We start from the raw sequence: 23,258 nt of genomic DNA, 5'->3' as shown, positions 1-23,258 counted from the left end.
AACAAAAGCAGGCTTTATTTAAACTGCGCACCTTCGTTAAGACTGTGAAGACTGGGTGGGCAGGGGGGAGACCTATGCAACAGCTAGCAGCATGTGTAGTCAAGGACCACTGACTCCCTCTCTGGTGAAGCAGGGGCCTCCTTGCCTGTGTTTGGTAGTAAACCTCACGTGTTCCCACCATCGGGACCCCGACCCTTCATCCCCGGTGTCCGTGTGGAGGACAGGAGCTGCGCCCTCGCCTTTGATTCGGAATACAAACCACACTATTGTGTGTTCACTGGAACTGATGAAGGCAGAAGGCCTTACTTCAACCCCACCCACCCACCCAAAAGGCGATGGTGCATCATTCCTAATTCACTTGCGAGTCATTCTTTTTCTCCTTTGCCGTTTCTCTGTGATCCTTACCATTGAAATGAAAATCTGAAACAGACATTTGCCAATACATGATAGTTCACAAATTACTTTAAGCTTTCAAGGAGAGTTTAGTCCTAGGCCTTTCTCACTCTCTCAGCACAACTGGTCTCTGGCTCAGCCCTGAGCCGCCCCCTTTCCGCCTCATCTCGCTCTGGAAATCAGACGGGAGAGGAGGCCACTGTGGAAAACTCAAGCTCTCCAAAGCAAGCTGACTCTACCACGGCCTGTGGGCAGTACGACGAGCAGACAGGCATACCTCTGTTCTCTCTCGTCAGTTTGTCGGCCATGTCCCAGTGTTCGTAGCCCCGGAGCACGTTGCTAGTGATGTTGACGTGGCTGGCGGCCATGTGGTGAATGCGCTGGGGGATGGTGACTGGGCCGTTGTTACAGTTCCCCATTGCATTGATGGGAGAGACGTTGTTGAGAGACACTGGGGACGGAGTGTTCCTGGGGAATGGGGAGAGACAGGTCTTGTTAGGTTGCTCGCGAAGAGTGACAGTGGCATTCTGGGCCCCCCTCATCATGGGACCGCTTGAGGACACGGTTTGCCACAGTGAGGTTTAGCATGGTGAACATATATGAAGCTCGCTCTGGAATCCTACTGACTCTTCTCGAAGGACATCCTATGGCTTTTGCCAACACAGTAGCTTTCTCCAGAGGCTCCACTGTAGACCGAGCTCATCATCGCCCTGTTCCTGCCTGATGAGACCCACCCCCACAGGGCTACAGTGCCAGGCAGTCGAACGAGCATCCTTCTCCTTTTCTAACGTTAAACACTGAAGTCTGACTGCCTTTGGCGACCACCGATGCCTCCATGCACGTCTCTACTTTGTTTTAAAATACCTGAGAGAGCTGGGTGAATCTTTCCCTGGCAGTAATTCTACCCGCAAATGTAGCTCTTACTTGGAATACGTATAACAAGTCTTCTGATGGTCCAGAGACAGAATCAGCTCAGAGCAATGATGATTTCTCTACCTGCTGCCAGAATGGATACTGGCAGTTAGAAAAGACTTGATGTGCAATATTGGTCGATTATCAAAGTGTTTTGTGGCAACCACAATGACAGTTTGCTCCAAATACAGTTGCCACAATAAGCAAAGTGCAATTCTTAAAAGCCCCCCAAGGAGCAGTATTAGGGAGGCTGGAAAAAGCAAGATTCTGAATATCTCTTCAGGATTCTTTAAGACATGCTATAAGATGGCTGTTAATTGCTGCCGGTTCACCTGCACACAGGTTTAGAAAGAGAAGTCTCTGGAGTTCCTGCTTTGGGCAGTGCCGCTGTTTGGTGGTAGATTTTTATGTAACTCTTTAATACCAGCAACAAGGAGTGGCCTCTTGGCTGCACATCGCAGGGAGGGTTTGGACGTAGGCCAGGGACAGTCCGGAAGGCTGGCTGGTGGCCTGTGGCCACGAGCAGGATCTATACACACCCCTGGCCCCCGTGTCCTCCTTCAGCTGGTCTTTGAGCAATTGCCCAGTCAAATGGCACCATTTTATTACAATTGAACATTGTCTGGTGTAAGAGGGTGTAAAGCTTTTCCTGCCGTTCATAATTTATGAAGTATTTTGACACTTCGTGATGGAAATATTTCTTTCCAAGGCAGGGTGAGGTCAGGGATGTGGCTAAGCTCAGGACCTGGGCACAGAAGGATTAGCAAAAAAAAAAAAAAAAAAAAAAAAGCAGTGAATGCTGGATTTCTTTGTGGGGGCAGGTTGCAAATGCTATTTTCTAGTCTTTCCCCCGGTGGTGGTCCTTAACTCTTAAATGTCAATTTACGGCAAGAAAGTAGTATGTCCTCATTTGTAATCTCTAGAGAAAATTGCACAGCTGTCAGTGTCACAAATGCTGGGGCGGGGGGCAGTGTGGTGCTGGGAAAGTTCTGGAATCCCAGGGATCGGGACTCTAGCCGTGTGCGTCTGGGCTCCCTCCCCTCGCTGGGCCTTTCCTGGACTGCGAGAAAAGGCTGGATTCAAGGCTTTCCCATCATGTCCAGAAGTCACAGGGGGAAACAAATCACCTCTGTTCGCCTCGTACATCCTGAAAGGGCCTTTTCAGTTTATAGCATAGGAGTGCTATTGAGGGGCTTTCTTTTAAATAATCAGTGGTGGAGGCAAGGAGGGCGAGGGCACGGGTTCGCTTTTCGTCATGACTGACCTCACACGAGGCTCTGTGGGCTGACTTCCCCGCAGAGCATGTCTGCGCACCCTGCACACTGCATTGTGCTCCTGAAATAAATCAAGACGCGCCCAAGACATCGTGCCTCCGGCTAAAAGAGGGCTGTCGCCACGCTCATCCTGCTGGGGCTTTGGCCTTCTGTCCCCCTTCTGTGGGTCTGCTTGCAGATCTTGTTCTCTTCACACGTCTGCGGCACGTGGCCACGTGTGTGCACACACCAACACAGGCCTCCCACCGCCCACGCCACGAGCAGCCTGGACCCCCGCCATCCTCCCTCGCATCCCAGCCACCGCCACGTCCTGCTGTTCCTGGGACTCAAGCTCTTCCTTGCCCAAGCCCAGCAGCCCTTTCTATCTGCCTGCCTTGTTTCAATTTTCTCTATGACATTTATCATCTTGCATAGACTTTTTTTTTTTTTTTGATGCATAGACATATTTTTTAACTGTCTTCCTCTTCCGAAAGAATATGACCTTGAGGAGGGCAGGAATCCTTGTCTTTTTCATCCAGGGCTTTTCCCAGCATCTGGAACAGTGCCTGATGCACATGCTATGTACTTAATGAATACCAGTTAGAGCAGTGATTAGTTAGTAAAGAAGTACGTAGAGCACAAGGGCACAAGGAGAGGGAATACGTTTGTCAAGTGCCTGGCAGAGCATCTCATGCACAGTAGGAATGCAATAAATATTTGGTGAATAAGAGAATGAAGGGCCCCTTATTGAAAAGAGCCAATAGTCGAACGGGGGAGCAGAATGCGTTAATTTCTGGCAATCTAGGCCAAGTGCCAAAAGTGAAGTAGAGACCTAGAGTTGGGGGACTTCTAGGAGCAAGACCCCTTATGTTTTGCAACTCAAAAAGGTAATGTGACCACAAAACGTGGCAGTGGCAGCAGCCCCTCTTTGTTCCAGTTCCTGTGTGTCAAGCACAGTGCTCTGGGCTTCCCCAGGATTATCTCTAAGGCTCACGACAGCTCTGTGGGTGAGTTTCTGTCCCCACTGTTTCACAGATGACAAAAGGGCTCAGAGAAGTTCAGCTCCTTTTTGAGGGCCCCACAGCAAATGTGTCAAAGAGCCAGGATTTGAAGCCAGATCTGTCTGGCTTCAAACTCCATTTTCCTTCCATTCCATCAAGTTATCTCAAAGTCCTACCCTCCCGCTACTTGCTACAGGGTTCACTTGCCGTGCGTGTCTGCCTCGACCGTCACCCTTGAGTCCACAATGGCTTGTTTCTACCCCCCTCCCCAGGCACCGCCCATGTTCACACAGGTACCGCCCTCCCAAAGCTTGGTGACAAGTTTGGCTTGATGAAGATGTTCCTTCTTCCAGTGGCCACCAGACTCCTTTTACTGGCCAATGTCCAAACAAGTGGAGATATCTGTTCCCTTCTAGCTCTTATTTTTTTTTATTTTATTTTTTTTTCCCACTGTACAGCACGGGGACCAAGTTACTCTTACATGTATACATTTTTTCCCACCCTTTGTTCTGTTGCAATATAAGTATCTAGACAGTTCTCGATGCAACTCAGCAGGATCTCCTTGTAAATCCATTCCAAGTTGTATCCGATAACCCCAAGCTCCTGATCCCTCCCACTCCCTCCCTCTCCCCCGGGGCAGCCACAAGTCTGTTCTCCATGATTTTCTTTTCTGTGGAAATGTTCATTTGTGCTGGATGTTAGATTCCAGTTATAAGTGATAGCATATGGAATTTGTCTTTGTCTTTCTGACTCATTTCACTCAGGATGACAGTCTCCAGTTCCATCCATGTTGCTGCAAATGGCATGATGTCATTCTTTTTTATGGCTGAGTAGTATTCCATTGTGTATATATACCACCTCTTCTGAATCCAATCATCTGTTGATGGACATTTGGGTTGTTTCCATGTCCTGGCTGTTGTGAATAGCGCTGCAATGAACATGCGGGTGCATGTGTCTCTTTTAAGTAGAGTTTTGTCCAGATATTTTCCCAAGAGTGGGACTGTGGGCTCATATGGAAGTTCCATGTATAGATTTCTAAGGTATCTCCAAACTGTTCTCCATAGTGGCTGTACCAGCTTACATTCCCACCAGCAGTGCAGGAGGGTTCCCTTTTCTCCACAGCCCCTCCAGCACTTGTTATTTGTGGACTTATTAATGATGGCCATTCTGACTGGTGTGAGGTGGTGTCTCATTGGTAGTTTTGATTTGCACTTCTCTTATAATCAGCGATGTTGAGCATTTTTTCATGTGTTTGCTGGCCATCTGTATATCTTCCTTGGAGAATAGTCTATTCAGGTCTTTTGCCCATTTTTTTCCATTGGTTGATTGGCTTTTTTGCTGTTATGCCTCCTGCTTGGTTTTTGCTTGGTTTTTGTTTCTCAGGATTGCTTTGGCAATTCTGGGTCTTTTGTGGTTCCATATAAATGTTTGGATTGTTTGTTCTAGTTCTGTGGAAAATGTCATGGGTAATTTGATAGGGATTGCATTGAATCTGTAGATTGCTTTGGGTAGCATGGCCATTTTTACAATATTGGTTTTTCCAGTCCATGAGCATGGAATATCTTTCCATTTCTTTACATCTTCTTTAATTTCTTTGATTAAAGTTTTATAGTTCTCGGCATATAGGTCCTTTACCTCCTTGGTCAGGTGTATTCCGAGGTATTTGATTTTGTGAGGTGCAATTTTAAAAGGTATTGTATTTTTGTATTCCTTTTCTAATATTTCATTGTTGGTATACAGAAATGTGACTGAGGAGTTCCCGTCGTGGTGCAGTGGTTAACGAATCTGACTAGGAACCGTGAGGTTGCGGGTTCGATCCCTGCCCTTGCTCAGTGGGTTAACGATCCGGTGTTGCGGTGAGCTGTGGTTTAGATTGCAGATGTGGCTCGGATCCAACGTTGCTGTGGCTCTGGTGTAAGCTGGTGGCTACAGCTCCGATTAGACCCCTAGCCTGGGACCCTCCATGTGCCGTGGAAAGCAGCCCTGGAAAAGGAAAAAAAAAAAAAAAAAAAAAGAAAGAAAGAAAGAAATGTGACTGATTTCTGAATGTTAATCTTATATCCTACTACTTTGCTGAATTTATTAATCAGTTCAAGTAGTTTTTGGGTTGAGTCCTTAGGGTTTTCTATGTATAGTATCATGTCGTCTGTGTACAGTGACAGTTTTTTCTCTTCCTATTTGGATACCTTTTATTTCTTTTCTTTGTCTGATTGCTGTGGCCAGGACTTCCAAAACTATGTTGAAGAGCAGTGGTGAGAGTGGGCATCCCTGTCTTGTTCCAGATTGGAGTGAGAAGGCTTTCAGTTTTTCCCCATTGAGTATTATATTTGCTGTGGGTTTATCATAAATGGCTTTGACTATGTTCAGGAATGTTCCCTCTATACCCACTTTGGCGAGGGTCTTGATCATGAATGGATGTTGGACTTTGTCAAATGCCTTTTCTACGTCTATTGAGATGATCATATGATTTTTGACTTTTCTTTTGTTAATGTGGTGTATGATGCTGATTGGTTTGCGTATGTTGAACCATCCTTGTGAACCTGGGATGACCCCAACCTGGTCATGGTGTATAATTTTTTTGGTATGTTGTTGGATTCGGTTGGCTAAGATTTTGTTGAGAATTTTTGCGTCTATATTCATCAATGATATTGGGCGATAGTTTTCTTTTTTGGTGGTATCTCTGTCTGGTTTTGGAATGAGGGTGATGGTGGCATCATAGAATGTCTTTGGGAGTATTCCTTCTTCTTCAACCTCTTGAAAAAGTTTAAGGAGGATGGGCACCAGTTCCTCTTTATATTTTTGATAGAATTCGCCTGTGAAGCCATCTGGTCCTGGACTTTTATTTGTAGGGCGTGTTTTTATGACCTCTTCAATTTCATTTCTAGTGATCGGTCTGTTCAGTTGGTCTGTTTCTTCTTGATTCAGTTTTGGCAGGCTGTAAGATTCTAGGAAATTGTCCATTTCTTCCAGATTGTCAAATTTGCTGGCATATAGTTGTTCATAGTATTCTCTTATGGTTTTTTGTATTTCTGCAGTATCCATTGTGGTTTCTCCTTTTTCATTTCTAATTTTGTTTATTTGGGTTCTTTCTCTCCTCTTCTTAGTGAATCTAGCCAGGGGTTTGTCAATTTTGTTTACCTTTTCAAAGAACCAGCTCTTGGTTTTATTAATTTTCTCTATTGTTTTTTGAATCTCTATTTTATTGGTTTCCTCTTTGATCTTTATAATTTCCTTCCTTCTGCTGACTTTAGGTCTTTTTTGTTCTTTTCTTAATTTGTTTAGGTGGAGGGTTAAGTTGTCAATTTGAGATCTTTCTTCTTTTTTTGAGGAAGGCTGTATCGCTATGAATTTCCCTCTGAGCACTGCTTTTGCGGCGTCCCATAGATTTTGAGAGGTTGTGTCTTCATTATCATTTGTCTCAAGGTATTTTTTAATTTCCTTCTTGATTTCCTCATTGACTCATTGGTTTTTTAGTAGCATGTTGTTTAGTCTCCATGTAGTAGGTTTTTTCTCATTTATTTTCCTGTGGTTGATTTCTAGTTTCATGCCATTGTGGTCAGAGAAGATACTTGAAATAATTTCTATGCTCCTAAATTTGTTGAGGTTAGCTTTGTGTCCCAATATGGGGTCGATTCTTGAGAATGTTCCACGTGCACTTGAGAAGAACATGTATTCTGATTTTTTTTGGATGTCGTGTCCTGAAGATGTCAATTAAGTCTAACTTTTCTGTTGTTTCCTTTAGGATCTCTGTTGCTTTATTGGTTTTCTGTCTAGAGGATCTGTCCATTGATGTGAGGGGGGTATTAAGGTCTCCTACTATGATTGTATTCCCATCAATTTCTCCCTTTATGTCTGTTAATATTTGTTGTATGTATCTGGGTGCTCCTGTATTTGCAGCATATATGTTGACGATGGTAATATCCTCTTCTCGGATGGATCCCTTAATCATTAAATAGTGTCCTTCTTTGTCTTTCTTTATGTCTTTTGTTTTAAAGTCTATTTTGTCTGATATGACTATTGCAACTCTGCTTCCCTGTCATGTCTATTGGCATGAAATATTTTTTCCCACCCCTTCACTTTCAATCTATACGTGTCCTTTGTCCTAAGATGAGTTTCTTGTAGGCAGCAGATTGAAGGTTTTTGCTTTTTTATCCACTCAGCCACTCTGTGTCTTTTGATCGGAGCATTCAGTCCATTGACATTTAAGGTGATAATTGATAGATGATTATTTATTGCCATTTCAAACCTTGTGTTCCAGTTGATTTGATGGTTCTCCATTCTTCCTTTCTTTTTTTTGGTTGGATGGTCTCTGATTATTTTCTGCTTGAGTGTTTTTTTTTTTTTTTTTCATTTTTTGTAAATGCAGTGTTTGGTTTTGGTTTGTGGGTTCCCTGTTTTTTAAGTATGCTAATCCCTTCCTATAATTGTGTGTTTTAGCCTGATGGTCCTGTAGGTTCAAACACTTCATTACTATACTAAAATTAAGACAAATAAACAAAAAAAGGGTCTATTTATTTCCTTACTTCCCTTGCCCACATTTTATGATTTTGATGACTCTTTTTTCTTTTTAATTTTATTTTGTTTGAGGCCTGTTCATGATTAAATCTGTATGCTGGCTTATTTGAGTGACTGCTCTCTGATTGTGGTTTCCTCAATCTTAGTTCTTCCTCTTTTTTTTTTCTTTTTCCTCCCTTTCTTTTCCTTCCTTTCTTTTTGGTTTAGAGAAGCCCTTTTGATATTTCTTTTAGCCTGGGTTTTGTATTGCTGTATTCTTTTAGCTTTTGTTGGAAAAAATTTTTATTTCCCCTTCTATTTTAAATGATATTCTTGCTGGATAGAGTATTCTAGGTAGCATATTTTTTTCCTTTTAGCACTCTAAATATCTCTGGCCATTCCCTCCTGGCCTGCAGTGTTTCTGTAGAGAAGTCAGCTCATAGTCTTATTGGGGGTTCCCTTGTAGGTAACATTCTGCTTTTCTCTTGCTGCCTTTAGGATCCTCTCTTTATCACTAACTTTTGCCATTTTTATTATGATGTGTCTTGGTGTGGGTCTATTTGGGTTCAGTTTGGGGCCCTCTGTGCTTCTTGTATCTTGAACCCAGTATCCTTTAGATTTGGGAAGTTTCCATCGATAATTTCTTCAAATATATTTTCCATTCCCTTATCTTTTTCTACTCCTTCTGGAATTCCTATTATGCATAGATTGGCCTGCTTTATATTATCCCATAGGTCTCTTGTATTGCTTTCCAGTTTTTTGATTCGGTTTTCTGTCTGTTGACAGGATTGAATGATTTCCATTATTCTATCTTCCATATCACTGATTCGTTCTTCTGCATTATTCATTCTGGTTTTTACTGCCCTTAGTTCAGTTTGTATCTCTGCCAATGAACGTTCTAATTTTTCTTGGCTCCTCCTTATATTTTCTAGTTCCTTTCTGAGGGTGTCTGCATTACTGTTCATATTTTCTCTTAATTCCTTCAGTATTTTCACTATTTCCCTTTTGAACTTCAGGTCTGTCAGACGGCAGAGGTCTGTTTCATTGTTGACTGCTTTAGGTGAGTTCTCCTGTTGGTTTGACTGGGGGTGGTTTCTCAGCTTCTTCATCTTGCTTGTTGTTTTCTTTTTCTTGGTGGAGTTGTACTCCCTGTGGCCGGGCAGGGTTTGCCTTGGCACTGCTATGGAATGTTTCCCAAGGGCTGGAATTGTTGGTTGGTCTTCTTTGAGGCAGCGTGTCTTTTCCTGAGGGTGGGCGGGGCTAACAGGGTCTCTCTGAAGCAAAGGAGGACTTCCTGAGGGCAGATAGGACTGGAAGGTCCGCACCAACATGGAAGCCTATTTCATGCGGCCGGGTAGAGCTTGCTCTGGTGTTTTTGGGCTGTGGGGCTCTTCCAAGTGGCTGGTGGTGCTGGGCAGCTGTTCCACGGGCGTGCAGCACCCCCCCCCCCAACCCCGAGGGTGGGAGTGGCTAGCTGGGCCACTGAGAACCCAAGGGGCTCTTCCCCAGGGCAGCTGAAATTGGCAGGACCGCCTTGGAATGGAGGCAGATTTTGCACGGCCGGGGCAAGCTTGTTCTAGCTTTTCTAGACTGTGGGTGCTCTTGCAGGGGGCTGGCAGTGCTGGGCAGCTATTCCATGGGAGTGCAGCACCCCCCTGGGGGCTGGAGCAGCTAGCTGGGCTGCTGAGAACCCATGGTGCTCTTCCCCAGGGCAGCTGGAATTGGCAGGGTCACCCCGCAGTGGAAGGAGATTTTGCACGGCTGGGCCGAGCTTGTACTAGCTTTTCTGGGCTGCGGGCCTTTTCCAGGGGGCTGGCGGTGCTGGGTACTGCTCCGCGGGGGTGTAGCCCCTCCAGAGGGCAGGCAGGCCAGGGCAGGGAAAGCCCCTGTGGTGGTTGGCTTCCCGCAAACGGTGAGGCCAGCCCTCCGGGATGGCAGGCAGTCTCAGGTCCGGCACATGTGCGCGTGCGGGATAGGGGAGGGTGGATGCACTGGGAAGCCCAGCTTTCTGATAGCTGGCGGGCACGTGAGCTCGCTGTGGTGTGGGGAGTGTTCTATGGGGGCCTACCCCTCCTCCTTTCCCCTCCCCAACACTGGCGCCTTGCCTCTCCTGCAGATCCAGCTCTTCTCCCAGGTTCCCTCTGATGTGGCTTTCCACTCCCCAGCCCTTAGCATATTGCTCCCTCCACCCACGACGCTCTGCTTTCTAGACTCCCAGGCAGTCTCTGCCCCGCCAACCCAACAGACCGCTTCCTAGTCCCCCAAGCAGTCTCCATGCCGCCCACCCCAGCCCGTTCCTGGGGACTAACCTCCAGAGCCGAGGTCTCGGTGCCCAGCCCCCGCCCAAGCATCTCAGTTTTTGGTGACTGTGCCAGTAGTTCGGATGATCTGTTCGGTTCTCACTCTGCTCTTCGGAACTCAGACTTACTGGGTCGCTCTTTGCATCTGGAGATCCCTCCGGTTCGGTTGGTCTTTCCGTCGAGTAGGTGACTTTCCAGGGTGTGGGATCCCTTTCTCCTCCACAGTTCCCTTTCGGGAGTGCCCGCCCAGCCCCGATTCCCCTTCTCTCACTCTCCTCTTTTCTCTGGTTTTACCCAGTTATGTCACGAGATTCTTGCCATTATTGGAGTTCAGGTTCTTCTGCCAGCGATTAATTGCTGTTCTGTGCGAGTCGTTTAACCTGTAGATGTGGTTTTTTGTGTGTGTGTTTATGGGAGAGGGTGAGCGTGTCCCCCTACTCTTCCACCATCCTGCCTTCCTCTCTTATTTTTTTTTAAATTTAAATCAGTTCTGTTTTTTTTTTTTTTAAATTTTTTGCATATTAGGGCCGAGTGTGTGGTATATGGAAGTTCGCAGGCTAGGGGTCAAACTGGAACTGCAGCTGCCAGCCTACACCACAGCCACAGCATTGCTGGATCCGAGCCGCATCTGTGACCTACCCCACAGCTCATGGCAACACCAGATACTTAACCTCCGGAGTAAGGCCAGGGATTGAACCTGCATCCTCATGCATACTAGTTTTGATTTTTTACTGCTGAGCCACAATGGGAATGCCCCTAATGCTTTCAATGTGGCACCCACCACCACCTGTCTACTGCAACACCCCTTCTAAAGGCCTTTCCTACTTCCATGCCCTTTCTAGACTTCTCTCTTTTTATTCTCTCCAGGTGACATCTGAGATGGCTGCCCAGCCCTTTTAAACTCTCTACGACGTGGTTTCCATGACTGGTTTTAAGGGTTGCAGAAGCTGTTGCACCGCCTGTTTCTACATGGCCTGGGAGCTACCCATGGTTTGAAAGGATAAGCATTTGCAATCACCTTGATGAGAGAGAATGGAACCTTAGAACCCCAATTAAGCAAAAGGTTATTTTTTTTTCAAAATTCCATTCTTCTCCTTAACAGATTTGCATTATAAACCTCATACTTCACTGCTCTGTCATCCCAGATTTCATCTGTCAGATTTTTGCGGAAACTTGTTTTCTCTTGTATCCTCTTTCCATAATAACCTCGCTTTTGCCTCTTGCCTGGCAAAGCCCTGAACATATACTATCCGGCCCTTTGCAGAAAAGGTCTGCTGACCCCTGCCCTCTATCAAGCGGATTTTTCTTCTCCTTCTTCCAGTTGCTTCTTTGCACTGTCTTCCTGCAGCCCTCATGGTCGGGGTCAGGGGGGGCTGCCTCTTGGGCGTCCCCAGAACTTTGTTCACAGCTGTCACCTCCCTCCACTGGACTGTGTGCTTCTGGAGTTGAAGGATCCCATGGAATTCAGCTGTGTCCCCAGCTTCTCACACGGAAATGCTCCCAAAGCGAGTGTGCTGAATGAATTGGCGGTGACCCGCTCACGCCCCCACCCCCCCGCAACCCTTTTGAGCTCTCATTCAAAAGCTCTCTGGCCTACCAAAGGGGGTGTGCTTGCTTCAGACAGAAGCTGCTTTAAAAATCATTTCAGGAGGCTTTTAATGTGACTTCACAAGCTTCGAATGCATTTGAGATCTTTCGTTGCAGAATTAAAAAAAAAAAAAAATCCTCCCCCCACCCCAATGATCCTTTAGTGGCTGCTTACCTGAACTTGCCTTTGCTGCACTCTGTGCTCAGAGAAAACAGCTTTTGCGGGGCCTTTCAATGGTTATTTTTATTTTCTGAACTTTCAGAGAGAAGCGTTCTTTGGCTTTTGTTCGTCAATCTAAGAGTAAGACCTAATTCCACAATGTAAGCGGTACTTCTTTTCAATACAGTAATAGAGTTAACGTGGAGTTTTTAATGGATCTGTTCCCTCACTCACTCTGACTGTTTTTATGATCTTAGAGTTCACAGTCCCACTGCTTTCGGAGTGTGCTTTGGAGATATTTATAAAGTGGCAAAGGGGACTATTTCACTGGCGAAGCAAGTGTTTTGATCAGAGACAGGAGAATTCTGAAATGATGAAAGGTGGGGAAAGCAGGTCTTTGCGAAAGTACACATGCACAGTCATCCAGCTCCCTTCCCTTCCCACTGCTGGTGGGAAGCGGGCTTGGGGTGGTGAGGGAGGTACTGGAATCAGAGGAGAGACGATGCTTGAGCAGGTAAGCGAGGGCACATAGCCGGGTGAGGGCTGGGGCAGAACCAGAATCCCGAATCGCCCTCTTAAAAGAAACAGCTCTGCAGAGGAGCACTGGGTCCGGCCCTTTCACTGTAGGGCTAGAGGAACAAACCCAGTGAGAAGAAGGGCTCTCCCGGTTTACCCTATGAGCTAAGGGCAGCCTGCGGGGGGCGGGGGGGGGGGGGTGGATCAGTGGATTTTCTGGCTCCTGCCCTACGGCTGGAGGTCTGAGCTGCCCCAAGCAGTACGGGCCTGAAGGACGGCCTCAGAGTCAGCGAGTTCTCTGAGCCTCAGACCAGCATGATAGGAGAGGCTTTTATATTTCAGGTCAGGGCATTTTAGTAGTAACATAAAAATCATCAGGAAGGCTCAGATAATTGGCTGACTAAGTGCCTTCACATTTTCAGCACTATTATGCCTTTGGTTTTATTAAACAGCACTTACCATATATCAATGAATATTTCATTGGTCTTTCATTACCGAGCGAAGCATTGAAACATCTCGGCGGTGGAGGTAACTTTACCCTGCCTCCCCGAAATGGCACGGCGCTTGCCATCTCATTAGCAGATATTTTTTATGGCCGTCATTTGGCTGAAAGATCAGATAGTTAAAGAAATTCGGAATCACATCCTGCTCAACAACTTTTCTGTCTTGTCACCAGCAGAAACCTGACGCGAATCACTGCAGCTTCAGAACTGATCCCTGCTCCTGGGTCGTCAGTGCGAAATATCTGGGGTCTAGTCCATCACTGATTTTCGTGAAAAAGCAATTTTCAGAAGGTACTTACTTTCCATTGCCTACCCAGGGAGATGGTATCTGAGCGACTTTTGAAGCATTTTGCTAAAAAAGAGAAAGAGAGAGGGAAATGAGGACATCTATTTTGTGTTTTATTAATTCAGAACCAGATGGAAGTGTGATTTCGAGGACATTAATATTGATTGCAGCATTTGGGGACGCCTCCTGTTGCGTTAGCAGAGCTGGGACGTCTGCGCACGTCAGCACACCACGAAGCACACTCGATGCAAATAGCTGGTTAGGATAATTAGTGGGCTCCAATCAGGACCATGAAAGTCACTTGATGAAAGATCTTATATCCTGAAAGGCCCAGTGAAATCAGACTCAGTTCTCCAAGAAGTGGTTTAATTATCCTCATCGGAAATTTATTCTGCAAAACAAGCTCTCTTCAGGGTACAGACAAGCCTTTCACCTTTCGCTCCACTTGCAAACTTTTTCCCCACGAGGCAAGGTGGGCTGTCATTTCTGAAATCCCAGGAACTTGCCAGGACCAAGCCGCGTTATTTATTTCCCCCCCTCTGGTGGGCTGGTTTCAAGAGCGGGCCTGCTCCCATTTTCGCGGCCATACCCGCTTGTGGAGCATAGGAAAAGCGGACTCTCAGCGCGGCCGCAGGAGGACAGCAATCAGCTCATCATAATGGCCTCACGGGGTTGGACCCTCCGGTTTTGAATCTCAAAGTCCAACACACTCCCAGAGGAGTGAGTGACCTAACATCTGTCTGGCATTTTGCAATGCCCTGGAAGCTACACAGGCCAGGCCCCAGACGACGGATGCTAGGGCTGGGGGTCTCAAAGTGTGACCGCAGGACCAGCGGCATCAGCACCACCTGGGAACTCGTTAAGAAATGCCAAGTCTTAGGACCGGCCCCAGACCTCCAGAATCAAGACCCCTTTCCAGAGCCCAGGTTGAGACCGCAGACACACAGCCATGAGTGGGTATTGCGTTTGACCCCGTTCACCTACACGAGCACCAGCTCTATTCTGGCCACACCAAGGAGTACTGGGAACTCGCTCCTTTTCCCAGCTGAGTCAGTGTCCACACAGCGCTGTGCACTGCCTCTCCCTGGGTTTGGAAGTTTGATGATATACGGTCAGGAAAGGATTCACTGCAAACAACTGCCTTGGTGCAATTTAGCCAGGTGGTCTCATGCACTTGGCAATGATGATGATGATAATAATAAATAAATAAAATTGTCCTTTTCTTTCACGATTTGCTCAATAGGGGCCCTGAGCCTTCTCAATTCTAAATCATGACCAGCGCTGGGGGATCTGGGGGCAGAAGCAACAGAAGCGCCACAGACCCTCAAGCCAGTGACGCCTTGAACAATAGCCAGGGCTAGCACCAGGCTGCTGCTTGTACTTTTTATCTGAGCTCATTCCCACATTTTGGCATTGCATTTTGCAGTTGAAATATCTTTTTTTTTTGCTTGAAAATGACTTCATCTCCCGAGACGATGGACTTATTGTTTGTATATTTGTTGTGACAGCCAGAGCCATCATCTGTCTTAAGGTGCAACCACTGAACTCCAAGGCTCCCCATGGCCAGTGGGCTCCCAGGGGTGTGGACGTGCCACCAGGGCCCAGGGTGGCTGCAGTGACTTCTCTCACTGCTGAGGAGTTTCAGGGCTGGCATCTCCTTTACCACAAGACTGGCCGCAGCCACAGCCGCAAGCCATGTCACCTGGCGGGTCCCCTGGGTAGGGTGGGGTGGAAGGCATCACCCCCTGACAGTGCTGGTGTGACACAGGCCGTTTGTTCAGTCCAGAGAATAATCCGGGGATGGCACAATGGTACCTTCTCTCCCTGGAATCGAATCAAACGGAAGCTCTCGGCTGAGCCTGGCAGGACAGGTGGGGGGCGGGGGCGGGGCCGGCGGGGATGAGCAAGGTTAAGTCTTTGGCAGCAACAACCCTGACATTGAATAGCATGCCTTCCATGTCTCATTAGGGGTTTCATCGCCCAGGACATATAAATTATACAAAATAAGGATTACCTTAAAATATTCCATCAGCGATCTGGAGTACTTCATGGCGTGGTCCTTCTTCAGTTTGAACATGCGCAGGTAGAGGAGGGATAAGCACCGGTAGCTGTGGTTGCGGAGGAAAGACCGTGTTAAACCCAACAGTGAATGAAATCCGTAAACTCAGAAACGGTTCTCACCAGGCAGCTACTCTCCTATGATTATTGAGAATCATCAGTGAAAAGAGAAAAAAAAATTCAGAGAAGGCGTGAGCATTACAACATTGCATCTTGCAAAGGGTATAAGTGAGACGGAGTGTTCAGTCGGCGACGGAAGAGATCCATTCGTTAGCCTTTCATCGTTTTAATGGAAAACAAGAATAACGATCTGGGGTAAGCAGCTTCAGGTGAGTTTTCAGAGACTTACCATAGTACGGCCAGCTTTTTGTCCCCATCCGAAGCCAGGGGGCTTGCAAAGTTCTTCAGCCTCATGGCATACCTTTGGAGAGAAAGGACAAGGTCAAGTGGAATCCGGCCCTTCGGAAAGTCCCCAAGGCATGGGTAGTCTCCGCACCTGAACGTGAGCCCCCCACTTGCTCTGGGCCAGAGGACTGAGAAGGGCGTGTGGGCAAAAGCATGCTTTTCTGGAAACACATACAACACGATGACCACGGGAGTTGTACAGTTCTGGTGTGACACGGCAACTGGCTCTGGAGCAGCCAGCTACACGCGGAGCCCACGTTTTAAGACGGTGCTATGGAATTGCCGTGGGTTTGGCGTGTGTACACATGCTGGAAAAACAGTTTCGAAGAACACTCCAGCCAAATGGTGTTATTGGCTTTCCACGCGAGGTGGGCACAATGTCAGTCTCAGGTGAGTTTTGGCAGATGCGGTAAATAATAGCACAACTAGGTCTGACACGAGCCGGGGTGGGGGGTGGGGGTGGGGTGGGGGGCTCGATCACAGTTCCAAAGGCCTTTTCTAACGGCTCTGGTGTAGAATATTCTCCTCTAGGAAGTGGTTTTGTTTTTTTAATGGAAGGTCAATTTCACAGCACGTGCAGCTCTGGCGCCCCTCATTTATGGTGCCTGTATATTTTCTTTCCATTCTCTTTAATTGTCACTGTTCCACACCAGGGCCATCAAAGGTGGAGTAGTTCCCATTTTATTTTCTTCGAGCTGAGTACATGCCATTCTGGGCATTTAGACACCTGAAAATCAATTCATTGCATAAAATCGCTGTCTGAGCTTTCATGCAATTGCACAGGTAACTTGTGGTGGAAGAAGCAACAGAGCTCGTTGTTGCAGAAGGAAGGTGAGGACGTGCAGGCAACCTGGACTATCTGTGGTTTAGACGAAGGTGACGGCCAGCCCGCGCCCACGGGGATGCTGTGCCCGCACCATGGACTCCCCACTCTCAGCACCCTCCCCAGAAGACCAGCACCCTATCTCCCTGCTCTCCCGGTCACCGCTCCAGTTCTGGCCGAGAAACCTTTTCCAACCAAAGGACCTGTGCACCTGATGGGGGTGGGGGGAGCTCCTGTTATTGTCATAAATCACAAGTGCATTTCTATTGCAGATCCCATGGCCCAGAGCAACGCTAATCGCACGAATGAAAAAATCGGGGTGCTCTCTATGTAACCAACACGCTGCTGGGGCGAGAGTAATACAAATTATCTTCAACATAAAATTACACTACTAAAGACTATGTTCCTATTGCAGTCACCCTCTAATTGCAACCACTGTTGAAGTGACTCGGTCGTGGAGCTCCAATTGCTTCAGTGGGCCAGAAGACTTAGTGACTTTAGCCCATTTGATTCCCCAAATTTTTCTGCAAAGGAAAATATTATACACACACATATACTAAATATAGAAAATATAGCTATACATATAAACAGGACACACAAAGGAGTACCCGTCAAACTGTTGGAATCTGGGGGAAAAAAAAAATCTGATAAAATCTGAATAAGATGGATGGACTGTACCAGCATCCGTGTCCTGGCTGTGACCCCGGACTGTAGCTTCACTAGACAGTACCGTGGAGGGGGAAACAAGGGTGGGGAATCTACAATTACCTCAAAATAAAGTTTAAAAATACTGCCTTGACTGTGTAATAACGTATATGGGAAAAGAATCTGAAAAGAGATGGGTATGTGTATATGCAGAACTGAGTTACTTTGCTGTAAATTAACACAACTTTGTAAGTCAGCTATATAAAATAAAATAACATATTCAAAAATCTAAGACTTAGATTTTTACCACTTGTAGAAAATGAAAATTTGCATAAATATTCCTTTGTATATGATCTAAAGTTACCAGATGATAATACAAATATTCATTATAAAAAATACTGCCTTTAAAGTGAATATCTATAAATTCTCCATTGACTTTCACTGGGTTGCACTGAAATATACTCCTACAGGGAGTAAACTAATACATAATGGGAAAAATAAAACTGTTTAGACAAAAAGAAAAATACTATTGGAAATAAGAAGGGGAAAAGAAGTGGTTTTCCAATGGAAATAAATGTTGCTCAGGGAGTCACCCTGCATTTTTACCCACAATGCAGTCTGATGTTCTGCTTTTATATTTTGAGAGCATGCGTTTTCCTAAAAGAAAACAAGAAGCAAAAAGAGAGGGCAAACAAACACCCATAATTTCACCCCAAATTACAGCTATGCTCTTATTTCACTTGCAGGTCGCTCCACGAACAGAAACATGTTTCTCACGGTCAGAAACGCAGTGTGTGTAACATTCTGTGACTTGTTTTTAGCATCACAGGACAAACATTTTCATGCAGCTCCATAACCTCCCTCATTGCTGAATTTCAGTGGCTGCACATGATCCTGTTGAGTGTACTACGATATAATGAATTAGCCTTCTATTATTGATTCTTTGGTTTGCTTCTAACTGGGTGCTATAATATAGGTCAAACTGACCACTGTACAGATAACTTGTTCTACTCTTATAGTTATTACTCCTGTAGTTATTTTCTTCAGGAGAGGAAGTTCAGATTTCTGGAAGTCGAATTACTGGCTCAAAAGATAGGAAAGCTCTACTTGTATAGCTTTTTCTACACAGCACCCAAGTGCCCTCAGTTTTACAGTGATCAACTTCCGTCCCCATTACCAGGGCGGAAGGGGCCCCGTACATCACTATTTTGTGTGCATGCTAACACTAGGTATTAACAGTCTTACATTTTCTTGTCAGTTTTAAAAATGCCTTGTTTTAATCTGCATTTGGGGATGAACAGAAGGCATGGCTTTTCCCCGTGTTTGTTCACGAATATTTCCCCTCGATTCTGTAGCTTCTTTTTCTTTTCAAATTGTATTGATTTGCGCCCTCTCCCTACTTTTCTTGATGAGTCTAGCTAAAAGTTTATCCATTTTGTTTATCTGTCTTTTCAAAGAACCAGACTTTAGTTTTGTTGATCTTTCCTACTGTTTTTCTTCGTCTCTATTTCATTTATTTCTGCTCTGATCTTTATGATTCCTTTCCTTTTACTAACTTTGGGTTTTGTTTGTTCATCAGTTTTGAGTCCTTATAATTTTTGCCAGGATTTTCATCTTGGGCGTCTTTGAGAATTGCCAGCAGCCTCATACAGACCCTGAGAAATCAATTTCCCCTCAAGAGCTACAAATGCCAGTGGTGGCTTTCACAGCACATAAAGTAAATCTGAGAGATACTTTACACGCTTCTCAGAGCAGTGAGAAACCAAAGATGGTTGCCTGGCTGGGCAAGGCTGGAGCTTTCCTCATTATTTCTCTACTTTCATGCCTTTAACTAATAAATCTTCTGATTCTGTGTAAGCATAGCTTTTTTTTTTTCCTTCTTCTTTATAATGGTTCCCCCTCTTTTGATCTTTTTGAAGGCTTTCCTAGGAAAATATGCGTGCTAAATTTGTCCAATGTTTGTCTGAAGGTTTAGGTACAAGTGTCCTCAGAATTGTAACAGTGTACTGCAGATTCGAGAACACAATAAAAAGCAAGCCTGCCATTACTGAGCCAGAGGTGGCTGGGATATAAGGGCCTATTGGGGCAAGAACTACTCACTCAATCAAAAGCAATTATGTAGTCCATCCAGCGAAAGAGGGTGCTTATCTGCTATTCAGAGGTGGATTAGATTATTTTACAACTATCTGTAGATTACTGGAAAACTCTAAAATGGACATCGTTTCTTCTCTTTCCCCTTCTTAAAGGAATTTTTTGATTACCCACGAATTCTACTGCACCGAGACCCACAGGCCAGAAAATTCCATTTAAAATGCCAATCAAACCAAGAAGCTATGCAGTTGATATACCCTTCCCTATTCTCACCCTCTCAACTCTCCCCTGCCCTTCCCCTCCCACACCCCCGCTACCACCTTGACTGTCCCTCAAATTCCAGATGCGTGGAAAGTCTATGCCACACCTGTGGCTTCCAAAGTGGAACAGTGCCCCTCCCTTTTTGATAACCCAAGCAGAAATTCTTAGAAAACATGGCTTAGAACAGAAATTCCCATGGCACTGCTTTTTTTGAGTTATAAACACTGCACTTTGAAAAGACAAGTGTCCATAGGCCAGAAAAATGATGATCCTTTACTTCGTCCCACTATGCATATTGCAAATTATATGACTCACTTTTTTTTTTTTAAAGGGTTGTTCCCACGGCATATGGAGGTTCCCAGGCTAGGGGTTGAATCAGAGCTGTAGCCGCTGGCCTACACCACAGCCACAGCAATGCCAGATCCAAGCTGCGCCTGTGACCTGCACCACAGCTCACAGCAACGCCAGATCTTTAACCCACCGAGCAAGGCCCGGGATCGAACCCACGTCCTCATGGATGCTAGTCGGGTCCATTAACCACTGAGCCATGACGGGAACTCCAAGACTCACAATTTTAACCTCTGAAGGGGCTCATGGGTCCCTCAATGAGAAGTTGTCCATGGCACTAATTAAAGGGCAAGAGCTAATTATGATGACCTCTCAGAAGATGCCTTGCACAAATCCTGACTATGTGGAAGTGACTTTTTTTTTTTTTTTTTAAATAGCAGCTTCGGTTTCGGCCGGGGAAGAGCTGAGGAAGAAGGCTGCAGCAGGACACTGACCTCAGGAGCTCCACGGTCTCGGAGTACATGGTATACGGAGACTTGGCTTCCAGCGGGTCGCGCTCCATCGCGTTGCCACACTCTGTGAAGGACAGGGCTGCGTCGGCGTAATTCACGGCTTTGCCAAATTTCTCGAACTGAAACAGGAAGAAGACTGGTCAACGTGGGAGTTCCTCTGCTCGCCTTCCTCCGAAGGAGTGGTTCTCACCCCGGGGCAATTGCACACCCTTCCGCCAGGGTACCCCTGGCAACATCTGGAGACGTTTCTTGGTGGTCACCCCCCGGGCCAGGGGCCATCTAGTGGGCAGAGGCCGGAGAGGCTGGTGGAGAAGAGAAAACGGCACCCAAGGTATCATGTCTTTGTGGCTTTCCTGTTGTTCTTACCGGTTTGGTGCAGCGGAATTCAAATCACTGCCTAGACTGGTTTCCGCTGACCCCATGTACCAGACTGGTCAGGGCAGTGCCCTCTAGACAGAGCCTGCAATGAAACCCTGCTTTTTTAAGCCTTCTGGACAATGAACAGGACCAGGCTTTGCTTGGAGCTGTCATGAGCACCTCAGCCCCAGCCCCAGGAAGAGACTCACAAATGGGATGCTGTTGTCATGGAAAATGGGAAGCTGCGGGATGAGTGTTGACCATAACCCCATCGCTTTCACTGTAAATGATGGTCTGAAATAGCATGTCAAAAAGTCCCAAAATATAGTGCTACTAAATATTTTAGTTTAGTAAAATTTTATTGCAGAAGGTTTTAGCCCTGATAATGGTCACGATGAGTGACTTAGACACACTGCTTTCTGTTTTATGTGTAATGATTATTATATATGACACTTTTATAGTGAGTCTTTTATAACAGTATTTAACATTTTCAATTTTTGATAGCTGGATGTAAGAATTCCACCAGTATGGAATTTTATGTGAAAGAAGCCATCTAATGCAGATTTAGCTATTTTAATTTTCCTGTATACCTTCTATCAAAATATTTTCTATGCAGCTGTGAAGGTTTCAGTTCTCAAAATGGCAGAGTGGCTGTTTCTAGCAAAGCATTAAGTACAACTATAAAATGATGAGTTACAGGGCCTGCAGAATCTCTTGTTGTAAAGGCCTCTCTTTACAATAAATGTTCTTCAGCTTTTATGCACTGCAGGAATTCTGTGCTTTCCTTTCTGTAAGCTGTTTTGGAAAAATACGGCTTCGACCAAACTCACAATGATTTCATGAAAACCTATGTGTCCATGCAAACCGTCTCCTTCCCTTGCCGCAGAAGGAAACTCCCTCAGGTCATCCGTTCCCGATGGGCGCTCTCATGTGGAAGCCAAGCTTTGCATCCCGATTTTCTTCCATTTTTGCCCGCACCCACGGCATATGGAAGTTCCCAGACCAGAGATCCAGCCCCAGCCACAGCTGCTGCAGCAACGCTGGATCCTTAACTCCCTGCGCCACAGCGGGAACTCCTACATCCTGATTTTGGAAAGTGACTTTTCATTCACAAACACAGAGCTGGAAGGATCCTTAACGACCACCAAGACCAGATCTCTCTTTTTCCAAAAGAAGAAAGGTCCAGAGAGAAAACTGCAGGGGCTGCAGTGCCAATCAGTGGCCAAGTCTCCTCTCTCTCTCTCCCTCTCTCTCTCCCTCTCTCCCTCTCTCTCTCTCTCTCTCTCTGGGCCTCAGTTTCCCCACTGAGGGGCTTGAACTGTGGTGGAGCTCCTAGCCCTGGCAGAGATGTGAGCCTAGCAAGCCATCTTCCTCTAAATGAGTATTTCTCAGTCGTCTTCCTTTCCTTAGCATCTCCCCCACCCCACTAAGGGAGTTTTGGATTTTTTTTACACACCCCATTGAAATTTTAATGCTAAAGATAGACTGATTATCTAAAGCTCCCTGATCCAGCCTGCCCTGTCATTTTTGTCTGCAGGATCAGGGGACAGTATCCTCCAAGAGACAAAGTCACACCCCTGAAAAGTCCGCTGCAGGTAAGAGCGGAGCAGTTTGGATGACCATGGGAAACTGACAGAAAGTCGGGAAGCGATGGGTGCAGGGCCATGGGCAGTTGCTGGTGGCCACACCCAAGTCACGGTGCAGAGACCGTTTGTCATCCCCCGTTACAGCCCTGAAGGGGCAGCCAAGTCCTGGCTGGACACACTGCGATGATGGAAGACGTGGTTTTTCTAACCCAGTGGAGTTGAACTGACAGCTCTAACTGGGCTGGGCTTTCGTCAAAGGTGAGGAGCCTGCATTTTAGGGCCTTTTCTAAGGCAGCAGCTCTCAGCCTCGGCTGCACTTGGGAATCACCAGGGAGCTCTGACACCCATACCTAGGTCCCAGTCTCAGAAATTCTGTTTTTTGGTTTTTTTTTTTTGCTTTTTAGAGCGGCACCCGTGGCATATGGAGGTTCCCAGGCTAGGGGTCGAATTGGAGCTGTGGCTGCCGGCCTACACCGCAGCCACAGCAACACCGGATCCGAGCCGCATCTGTGACCTACCCCACAGCTCACGGCAACGCCGGATCCTTAACCCACTGAGTGAGGCCAGGGATCGAACCCATGACCTCATGGTTCCTAGTCGGATTCGTTTCTGCTGCGCCGCAACAGGAACTCCCCCCGTCTCAGAAATTCTGATTGTGTTTCTCTGGCCTGGGCTTCAGGGCTATTTTAAAGCTCCCCAAGTGATCGCAACAAATGATTGAGGCCTCCTCTTAGGTGGGGCAATCAAACGAGCCCACATGCTGAGCTTCTCACTGCTCTGGGGAGCCAGAGCCCGTGGAGGCGGTGGGGGCCAGGCGTCCTGGCGAA

The 23,258-nt window shown here is 46.4% G+C and overlaps 1 protein-coding gene across 1 annotated transcript in view; it reads right to left on the bottom strand.

The window, feature by feature from the left end:
* AFF2 (ALF transcription elongation factor 2) overlaps positions 1 to 23,258 on the bottom strand; it is a 482,556-nt gene that overhangs the window by 4,090 nt on the left and 455,208 nt on the right. Inside the window, exons 16-20 of the mRNA XM_047764620.1 lie at positions 20,471 to 20,607; positions 15,813 to 15,884; positions 15,420 to 15,513; positions 13,419 to 13,471; positions 671 to 861 (exon numbers count right to left, since the gene is read on the bottom strand). Coding sequence (XP_047620576.1) covers positions 671 to 861; positions 13,419 to 13,471; positions 15,420 to 15,513; positions 15,813 to 15,884; positions 20,471 to 20,607 — 547 coding nt within the window. The remainder of the gene's footprint in view (positions 1 to 670; positions 862 to 13,418; positions 13,472 to 15,419; positions 15,514 to 15,812; positions 15,885 to 20,470; positions 20,608 to 23,258) is intronic.

Source organism: Phacochoerus africanus, chromosome X (assembly GCF_016906955.1).
Source record: "Phacochoerus africanus isolate WHEZ1 chromosome X, ROS_Pafr_v1, whole genome shotgun sequence".
Taxonomy (NCBI): domain Eukaryota; kingdom Metazoa; phylum Chordata; class Mammalia; order Artiodactyla; family Suidae; genus Phacochoerus; species Phacochoerus africanus.
Note: the sequence above shows the minus strand (reverse complement) of the source record. Positions and strands in the feature narration are given on the sequence as shown.